At 47.5% G+C, this 10,335-nt stretch overlaps 1 protein-coding gene across 1 annotated transcript; it reads right to left on the reverse strand.

Moving 5' to 3' along the window:
- Positions 1–1,034: 1,034 nt before the first annotated feature.
- Positions 1,035–9,184, reverse strand: BAG2 (BAG cochaperone 2). The gene is made up of 3 exons (XM_061460563.1): positions 8,887–9,184; positions 3,178–3,287; positions 1,035–1,877 (listed from the first exon to the last, which is right to left on the reverse strand). The coding sequence occupies exons 1-3, from the start codon at positions 9,045–9,047 to the stop codon at positions 1,477–1,479; spliced, it is 672 nt and encodes a 223-aa protein (XP_061316547.1). The 5' UTR covers positions 9,048–9,184; the 3' UTR covers positions 1,035–1,476.
- Between the last annotated feature and the right edge of the window lie 1,151 nt (positions 9,185–10,335).

Genomic DNA, 10,335 nt, shown 5'->3' on the forward strand with positions numbered 1-10,335 from the left:
GAAGTGGAGGGCAAACAGACAAAAAGAATAGTAAAAATAAGGAAGTAACTTACTTAGGTTAAGTCTAACCTGCAGTATTACCTTACCCCTAGATCATAGAGGTTGTGATCATTTTGTCCTTGAGAACAAAAACACTTGTACAAGAGCTATAAAAAACAGGAAGAGGATCAAAAAGGAAAACAAAAATCCCTTAATGCTTTTGGCCTGAATAATCTTACAGTGGCCTTAAAGCCCTCCAATATCAAAGGAATATTCTAAGCATCACTAAGCTATGTTCGACATAACTACTTCACAGCGCAGTTTCCAAGAACAGTCTCTGCTGTGTATTATTTTCAAGGTGTTTAATGCTGTTAAACAACCGGAAAATTTACTTTGCTTGTTAAAGTTCACAAGGAGCTAAACCACATGAATATAAGCAGTGATTCTTTAAAGTGGAATTATGAAATTAATCTCACCAAATTCATGGAGAGTTTTTCCAATCTCAAAGCTGTGACTTGCTTTTTGAAAGCATCATCTGAAGTGCCGTTTCTGCAAATAGAACGCAGTGTCAGTGCCCTCACAGTTCCTGGGGTTCCCAAGAAGTGTGGGTCAGGTTCCTGGAACCACAGCGTGCTTCTACATATATGAGGGGTTTACAGCCCTGGCACCTCCCATCCTACACAAGGAATGAATATGGTATCTGCCACCTGAGAATTCAACTTTTCTGCTCTGCAGCTTCACAGGTGATGATGCAAAATGAATGTGCAGAATAGTAGCTGATAAAACATAATTCCCTTTATGTTAAAATTACAAAGCAACCTTGAACTACAGGTGGTGGGAGGCCACCAGCCTCTCTGGGCAGGATGTGTAAGGGTGGATTGCAAGAGCTGGCGCTCATTTCTAGCCTTGGTTGTGACCTTTGAGTGGATGCATTGCTTTTCACTTCCTCAGTTACAAATGGGAGGTATGAGTCTGTCTCTTGGAAGTACTCTGATCTACTTATGAACAGTGCACAATCACTCAAACTGTATGTGGTAATGAGCAGGACAGTGTGGTTTATGAAAATACCATCAACAGTTTATTAATGGTTTTGGATTTATTGCCACATTTTGTCCCCAAAAGTCTGGTTCGCACACTATGTATACAGTAGAGAAAAGCTGAAATCTCATGACAGGACAAACCAACTTTAGCTTAAAAAAACCAACCCAGGAGAATGGAGGAAAGATTTTGGCAGTTCCTGACAGTTCAGCAGAAGCACTATTAAACTTGCAGCAGAGCAGGATCGACTCTAGAGGAGCATTCTTTATTGCCAAAAGAAAATGCTGATGCTACCAAAACCCATTAAATGCTCGCAACTTGCAATCAAAGATACTTTGGTGCTGTGCATGCGTACATACGTGCATGCTTGCACAGAGATCTGTTTTTCCTTAGCTGCTTTGTGCTTTTTATGGAGATTTGCTTATCCTGCGGTTTGCCAGAACTAGCCCAGAGGACGGTTTAATCCTGTTTGCTGTTGCAAGACTGTCGAACAGATGATTTCTGATGCTCCAACAATGTGATGGACTTTTCAGAGTTTTCCAAGTTTCTAAGCAGAGTCTCTAGCCGCCTTTTGATCTTCTTCTGATCCTCAATGGCACACCCAATCACCACAGACTGAAACTTCTGATCAATGGGTCCCGCTGGCACATCAGATGTGCATGCACCGTAAAGCGACATTAAGCGGATTTTGGCATCTTCCAGATCATCTAGAAGTTTATTGACGATTTCATCGATCATCTTGGTGGCATGCAGGAGGGATTCCTGCTGCTGGGCGTTCCGGATGGTTTCCACAGAAACCTCCACTGTGAGGGTTCGGCCCATCAGGCGATTAGCTGTCAAATTAAGCTCTTCCCTCTCACCTACATCAAAACCAAGAATACATTCTACATTACAGGGGAATACTTTCCTGTGCAAATAACATCATAGAATCATAGAACAGTTAGGGTTGGAAAGGACCTTAAGCTTATATAGTTCCAACTCCCCTGCCATGGTCAGGGACACCTCACACTAAACCAGGTTGCTCAAGGCTCTTGTCCAACCTGACCTTGAACACCGCCAGGGATGGGGCACCCACAACTTCCTTGGGCAGCCTGTTGCAGTGCCTCACCACCCTCGCAGTAAAGAACTTCTTCCTTATATCTAACCTAAATCTCTCCTGTTTAAGCCTTCTCCCCTCAAGACAACCAAAGTGCTACAACTTGGCAATAAGCAAGGCTGTTTTTTTAAGCGGCAATCAACAAGATTTCCAGGGGACAGAAATGAGTTTTCTGCCTTTGCCCGAGTCCTGCTTATTTCACAGAAGCATCTTCTGATTTGAAATGATGCATTAAGCTCTCCTAAGAATGTAAGCAATGATTTTCTGCTGCCAACACACCACTTGCTGTGCCATGTTAAAGCAAAGCATACAGTATTACCAGAAAACATTATTCATTAACCAAACTGGCATGTTTGCCAGTTTGTGTTAACTGTGCCACTGTGAGGGAGAGATTTAGGCAGTACCCCAGAAGGCCATAAAGAGAAAACTGATTTCTGACTACCAGCTGCAATTAAGGGCCAGGAAAAAAATGGGTTTCTATTATCTGAAAACAATTTTTCCCCAAACCACGGACACAGCATATTTGATACGTAAGCTCCTGAAAAGCCAATGAACCAGCAATTTGAAGCACCTGATATAAAACATACATTTAGGGAACGTATTTAATGCCATATATCACACAACCATGATAATGATCCTAATCATCAGGTTCCTGCAGGCTGTACACTGTGTAGCACTCCTGTGCAGAACTCAAAGCCATTAAAATGCTGGTTTTTCATCTGTATTTAAGCATCATCATTCTCGTCAACTTCCCTCCCTCAGCTAAGCTGTATTACCCTCATTTTGAAAATAAGCCAGTTGAAGAGAGTATGGGCTGTCGTCCTGGTTTCAGCTTAAACCACAACACACATATACACCATAGCATCGTTCATGGCAGACCATCTGGCTGAACAGTATCTGAAGTTACAAAGTCAAGGAAAAGGGGATCCCAGGATACGGGAATCATGAGCTGGCTCCAGGGCCTGTACCTTCACCAGCAGCACCCACCAAGCAGAGCTGCTCCCTAAGGCACAGGCTGTCTGACTTCAAGTCAGTTGGGAGGGTATGGCAAAGCAGCTGTTTACCTTCGCTGATGTGCCTCATGTCCTGGCTGTTCTGTATGTTGTGGATCATTTCTAGCAGGGTTTCTTTCTCTTGTTCCATAGCAGATGCTGCGTCACGGAAAGCCTCTACCCTGAGCACGGTTAAACCAAACAAAATGTTTAAATAATAAAATAGCTGTTCACCTCTATAGCTGCCAAGAACAGTTTTTTTAAGCTTCAGCTTAAGAAGTACAGTCAGTTCTTAATTATCCATGAGGTAGCCTCTCCAATTTCATGGCCATTGCCTGTATCTTACCTTCACTTTTCAAGACTCAATAGAATTTGTAAAAACCATAACCAAGAATAATTCAGTAAGACTTACATCTTCTGTTTTACTGACAGTGCTGTTCTGTCCTACTCCATGGTTAGTCTGGATATCCAGAGCCTGATGGTACTATAGCCCCATAAAAGAAGTCTTGTAGGTAACTGGCAACTATTATCAGCTGCTGAACTAGAAGAGAAACAGACCAAGTCCCCATCACACATGATGCAGTGAGGGCGAAGGGAAAGCCCAGCAGGAACTGCTCTCCCTGACAACTTTGGTCTTCGGAAGCTATGTGGTTGAATGCCCCCAGTCTGCCCTCCTCCTCCTCATAGCATAAGGTACAGGCCCATCTGGCCATGGGCAGTGTGAAAATGCTATACGTGAAATGTGAGGGCAAGTCTTTAGTTCTTGCCTTACTCCCCACCATGATTTTAAGGAGGGGATTTTGCATTCAGCCAAGTAATATGGAAAAGCACACTTGGCAACTATCTACTTTGGAAGCCAAGGACAAGATGGAAACGTTTCCCTCCGTTGGCTTTGCCCCAGAGGCCTGAGGGCAGGGGCTCACAGAGGGCTTGTCAAGCTGCAACTGGCTGCAAGAGTTGTGCCAAACCCATCAACTCTGCACTCCCAGACCCCGCAGAAAAGCAGCGTATCATGTGAACCTCGCTGAGAGTTTCAGTTGTTTCCAGCACACAGCCTGGGAGGTCTAGCTGCTGTAAGCAGCACAGGAATCCATCTGTCCTGAAATGTTTATTAAACCTGGCCAGAAACAGGGAAACAAACCATCGGTAAGTCTCTTAGATGCTCTGTGCTCTTCAACATGAGCCTGCCCTGAAATGGTGGTGGCTCATTGCTGCTTCTGCTCCTGTGACAGGTACGGAGCTGCTGCTCCTCCCTCCCTTCCTCAGAGGCTGGCTGAGGGCAGGTAACTTCAGAGAACAGCAGTAAGAGAAAAGAGGGCAAAAGAACGCTGAAGAATGGGAGCATCTGAGGATATAAATAGTCACACTTCACATGCAGCCTGCTCACAAAATGGTACTGTTTTACAAAATATTTAGCCTAATTTAGTCAGTGAAAGCACAAGCTTCAGGCCTTGCCTTTAATGTTCATTCTGAGGAGGAGTGGGAAAAAGTTAATGCAATGCAAATGCTTGCCGAGAGCAAATGCTTTTAATTATTACTTTGGAGTTAGTAAGAGCAATGAGGCAGGTGGAGTCATTCCATGTCTCAGATGTCTGCACTTTGTAATTTATCAAGTCTAGCAATATTTTCATAAATGCCTCACTGTGTCTTTTTAAAAAAACTAGTGTTTTCAGTTTTATAAATGCATTGTGGCCACTGGGGAGCTTAAAATCAAAAATTGCAATAGTGTTATTAAAGCAGATTCAGTATATTATTGTACTGCCTTAAAAACTAAAGGTCTGCCTTCAGCACATGAATCAATCCCTGATTTCCACAGGCTTTGCTGGCTACTATGAAGAATGCAGAAGAACTGCATTGCAGAGATGCATCCTGAATTGGTGCAATTCTAGAGAGTGCCTACAAGATCATCACTGCTTCCAAAAGCCAGCTACTGCTATGTGAGGTAGGACTGAAAAGCCGAATTATCAGAATTCATGACTGTGTACTGAAAAAGCCCCACCATTATTTACCCACTGGAACTTTGACTGACATTATTTTACAGAAAGTCGTGTAACGTAATCTTGAGAACTATTTTATTTGCAGTAATTGCTACTTGGGAATTATCTTAACCACTTCTTCAACTGCAATGTAACTAAAGTCCACCGGGATTCTGATCTTGGTGTATTTGCTTCCACAAACAGCAGTCAAAATGAGCACCTCCCCGGCACTGTGTAATGGCAAGTGGAGGAGGCACTGCAGCTCCAGCCATGGGGGCAAAGGGACAGGAAAGCAGCATAACAGGACTCCCCTCTGCTCTCCCTTCTAAAAGTTTCCATTTTGACCAATTATTAGCAGCATGATGGGACTAAATAGCCTTAAAAATAAATTCTTTGGGTTTCAGAGAGCTCTTGAAGGCAGAGTGGAGGCACAGCATGGTAACATAGTGTATTGGCAGCAAACACAGCACCTCAACAGCCAGCCAGCAGGAGCTGCAGCTTGAGCAGAAGATAGGAGGAGATGGTTTGAGAAAGACAAGGCAAGGGAGCAGAGGAAACGGGCAGCTGGCACTGCTAGGGACCTGGGTCACAAAACAACCAGACAGGATCACTTCAGAACATCTCTCTAGGGGGAAGAAAACAAAGAACAAAGAAACCACTCACGCCAGCCTCAGGAAAATGGTCAGTGCCCCAGAGAGATGCTGGGGGCTCTGTCGAGGTGAGATGCCCACCACATCCCTACTCTATTTCGCTGCCCTGTCTTGTAGCAAGGCCTCTGGACAAGGGTCCCACTGGCCTCTCCTCAGGCCACAGCTGAGAGAGACACCAGTCTACAGGGACTGCACACCTTTCCCTCCTCTGCCCCTGCCAAGAGTGCCAGGTCCACACTTTGTAGCCTCTTTCCTAACTTCTTCCCTAAAATGTGCTTTAGCTTCATAGGTCTGTGTGAATCTTTACTTTCCTGGGGTGGGGAAAAAAGAACAAAGATTGGAAGAGAGAATACAGTTTCCACCCATATTCCTCTGCTGTGGAACAGAGTGGAAACACAATCCAAGTCTCAAAAAAACAACTAGCCACAGAATAGAAGGCAAAAAGAACACAGAACACTCATATTCCTGCCCAATTATCACTTATCTTGATGCAGCAACATGGTCTTTTTCTAACAAACAGATGAAAACATCCAGCTGTATTTTTACTTGGAGTGTGTTTGTCACTTTGAACATCAACTAAATATTCCACCCATTACCTAACACTAGAAAAACATTCCTGACTTCTGGTTTCGCGTGGTCAGAGCGTGATGAGCTGCGTAGTGCCTTTCTTTCCCACATGCCATTCCCATGAGTAGAACATTCCCCGGAGGAACAGGTGGACCGGCCGTGCTTTGTTTCCAGATGAGAAACTGGACACCTGCTTTCTTATGACAGCTGCAATAACTCTGTCCTTTACACAACTCCCGACTTAAACAGCTCTCTGTTAAGCTGGAGGTGCGAAGAAGTGTTCAAAGGCAGAAAGAAACATCTGAGGATGGTGTGGCCTTCTGCCTGACAAGGAGCTGTGCGCAGTGGGCAGTGACAACACGGGGGGGTTTGCCTTGACATCCTCAGCTTCTTAGACTGAGCTTCTGCACTCAGGTGAGCAGAGACATACACGTGAATGGTGGGGGAATGTGGTTGTTCCAAGGGAGGAGAGAAAGCACAAAAAAAAATAAGGTTTTAGGAAAGAAAACAAGCAAAAGTCTGACTTATCTCATGTACCATTACGCCCTGGACTGCGTGTTCACTGAGCCACCAGAACACAGTGACTCATAGACACAGACTCTGGTCCTGCTTCCAGCTGCTCCTGAGATGTCTTGGCACTCATGGGCAGTCAGGGCAACAGGAAGATCCAAGCCCTTACAAGGGACAAATGTGCCACCTGCCCCCCTGGTGATGAGCTCACTCCCTGGCAGCCAAGTTAGTCCCCCTTTTCCATTCACTCTCCTTAGAGAAAAGGTCCCTCTGTAAACAGCGGGCAGGGAGGTACAAAAATACTCTGGTACTGTCAGAAAAGCAGCTCTTGGGGTGGAAGGGAAGGGAGAGAAGTGAAGGCTGTTCAAATCAGTGCATTTCCAAAGGGATGAGGGCTGCCTCGGGGATCAGCCAACCTTAAACAACTCGAGAACTGAGGATTGTCAAGGGGTTTAATTAAAGGCTGTTATTCACTTCGACAAATTTTCACTTACATTTACAATCAATATCTCAAGGGTCTATAGCTAAACTAAACTGGCTGGTGAACAAGGAAGTGGAAGCTTTTCCTCCTGCCATTCAAGTAAGTTTGAAACGAGGCGTGTTGGCTACTTGGGCATGGAAAAAAATACAAGAATTCAGTGACTTTAATCAAAGTAGTTTGACTCTTCCTTTGTAAACTGTTCCTTGTTTAGAACTATGCCTGTCTGAAAGACCCACAGCAAACTGGGTGGTGTAATCTGGGGTGTAATTTCTGGTTAACCAAACCGTCTGCTTTGGTTCAAAGACACTCAGCAAATGAGAAAGACATCTTTGCATATCCTGCTACTTATTTTGCATTTACATATTCATGCTCCAGACCTGGATGTGAGCAGCAAGACTTGTTTGCAGACAGTGATTTGGTTTAGTCAAATTCAGAGAAGTCTGTGAGGGACTTCAAGAAGATTCAGTCGAGCCAAGGAAAGCTAATATAATAGCACATAAAGTCCACTCCCGATTATTGCAAAGCAATGTGGGCAGAAAGGGGAGAACGCAACTCCCGTGTCCCACAGGGCTCTCTTAATTACAGAAAAGTCTTAGAAATACGGTGGGTGGTTCTGCGAGAGCCGCTGATCAATATGCAGCTGTAATGAAGGAAAGGGCGTGTTGAAACAGTCCTGGCAGGACGTGAATCAGTGGTACACCCACAGCGCCCGTGCATCCAGCCACCTCGGGACAGACACCGTGTAATTAGGCAGAGCTGAGAGGATGAGGGAGATGATTAAAGACAAGGAATCGCCTCTCAACGCTGCCGAGCTGGGGAAAAATCAAATGGGACTATTTGGCAAGTATCAGGAGGAGACCAGACGCGCCTTGGCGCAGCGAGTACACACTGTATTCGCAGCTACTTCAGAAACAGGCACCTAAGCTGCAGGATGCGATGCTACTCATGTTAGAGTTACGTGGGTTACTGTAACCTCAGAGAGGAGGTGGACGTAAGCACGTGTGACAAGAACACCCGTAGATGAACCAGGGAGCACAAAGGGAGGCTGGGGAGACATGAAGCCTCACACATCACCACCACACTCCACCACAGTCAGCGCTGCAGATGAAAGGCTTGCAAGAGCCTCAGAGAGCCCAAATGACAGCGAGTTTTATCCTCGTATTTCCTGCATCTCCTTGTGAAACACCTGCCTGACAGGTGCGGGACAGGGGCCACTGGGCTGCGGAGCGGGATGAAGGACACGGCTTCCGTCGGCTCACTGCTGCCCTCACCCAACCCGCCATCCCCCGTGTGCTGAGGGCTCCCCGAGCCCTAAAGCGTAACGAATCAAAACCCCCTTTTGCGCTTCCCCCGGTAAACGTCTGTTCCCATACATCCACACATGCCCCTATCTCTCGCGTTTCCAGGACACGCCACCTCACCTCAGCGTAGCAGCTGCCATTTTTAAGCCTGCCCCCACTGCCTCCGGTGCGGGGGATCCTGTTCCTAGGTCACCTCAGGAAGCCTCACCCAGCCCGTCCCCCTCCCACCGGGGAAGGCTCCGCGCCCGCCGTGAGGAGCGGAGCCACCGGCTCCCTGCCGCCGCAAGGGCCCCCACCTGAGCTCCAGCTGGTCCAGGTTCTCCAGCAGGCGGCTGGATCGGTCCGCCATGGATGTGGAGCGGTAGAAGCGGCCTCGGAGCTGCCCGCCGGACTGCTGCTGCTGCTGCTGCTGCTGCGCCCCCTCGTTGGCCTTGGCGCTGATCTTGGCCTGGGCCATAGCACCCGCCTGCTGCCGCCGGCGGATCCGCGCTGCGGCCGCTCCCTCCCCGCGTCCCGCAGGCGGCGGCCGAATGCCGGCACCTCGCTCATGGCCAAAGAAGGAGCCCGCCCCGCCGCCTGCCCCCGCGGCCACCCCGCCTCCGCGGCGGGCTGTGGCCCCGCGGGCACCGCCTCACCTAGCGCGGCGGGGCGCCTCATGGACAGCCCCGGTCCGGGGTGTCGTGGCCGGAGCTGCCGGCGGCAGAACCGCTGGCTCTGGCCGGTGGGATCGTCAGGGAGCGGGGCTCCGGTGGGTCACACACGGGGGTTAAACTCGCGGGAGGGACAAGTAATCCCTGTTGCTGCTCGCACCCCGGTGTCACCGCATCCCATCCCGAGCGGTGCCCGGCCACCCCCGCGCACCCAGGCTGACCCACGGCAGCACCCTGCAGCTTCCTGGGGTGCAGAGACCCCAGAACTGCCCCACTTATGTCCCCAGTCCCCAGCGTGACAACAACAGCAAAACCCAGCCCAGCTCAAAGCAACAAACTGCCTCTTGCTAAACCAGAAGCTAAGAGAGGAACAGTGAGATTTTCAGTAACAGTATTAACCTTGTTCGAGATGGTAGCTGTTAGTATGAGGATTTGCCTCTCAGAACATCGGTCATTAAAGGAAACAAAGTCCACCACCACCCAAATCTTACATGTAAAGCTATTCAAAAAGTGAGCTACAAAGCTGAAAACTCAAGAAATGGGTGAAGGAAAACAGTGCTTTAAAAATCCAGAAGTCTGTTGGAAGGGAGAGGAACGCTGGAGAAAAGTAAAGCAGAGACAGTCCTTGCTGAAGGCAGAACCTGAACAGTGTTCCTAAAAACAAGGTACTTGAGATACTGCCATTTACAGCACATCTATCAGGTGTCAAGCATAACAGGCCCCTGACTACCTGCAGAAAAGAAGCTGTTCCACCATCTGTTATTATCCAAGGTGGTACAAAAAGCCTTACTGGAAAGAAAAGTGCTTAATGTTCTCTGTGCCAGAAAGGGAAAAATCCCTCTATTTCATGGTAGCCAGGGTAGTGGATCTACTCCTAGCAATGATTTATTCCGAGATCATATGAAACTTGACTGTACAAAGTGGTGCCTTCTCTCTGGCAAGTGCTTAACCCACCAGCTTAGCCAACAGTTTGCACAGAATCCCCTGTACTTCAGGTTCCTGCTGGGAGCGTTGGTTCCAACAGTTCAAGGCACACTTGGGCTTTACTTGCTACTACAGTGAGTATTTAAAGAGGAATTTGCTTATCCCCAAAGT

The sequence above is a fragment of the Pezoporus flaviventris genome, unplaced genomic scaffold (genome assembly GCF_033815535.1).
Source record: "Pezoporus flaviventris isolate CSIRO_AGI_PZ_B2104156 unplaced genomic scaffold, CSIRO_AGI_Pfla_v1 ptg000031l, whole genome shotgun sequence".
Classification (NCBI taxonomy): domain Eukaryota; kingdom Metazoa; phylum Chordata; class Aves; order Psittaciformes; family Psittacidae; genus Pezoporus; species Pezoporus flaviventris.

What these genes read in the sequence shown, in the direction of transcription:
- BAG2 (XM_061460563.1), bottom strand. Translation starts at nt 9,047, where the DNA reads ATGGCCCAGGCCAAGATCAGCGCCAAGGCCAACGAGGGGGCGCAGCAG. An exon ending in CTGGACCAGCTGGAGCTCAG is followed by an intron (nt 3,288 to 8,886) that starts GTGGGGGCCCTT and finishes AACCGTGCTCAG; the next exon opens with GGTAGAGGCTTTCCGTGACG. An exon ending in CATGAGGCACATCAGCGAAG is followed by an intron (nt 1,878 to 3,177) that starts GTAAACAGCTGC and finishes GTTTTGATGTAG; the next exon opens with GTGAGAGGGAAGAGCTTAAT.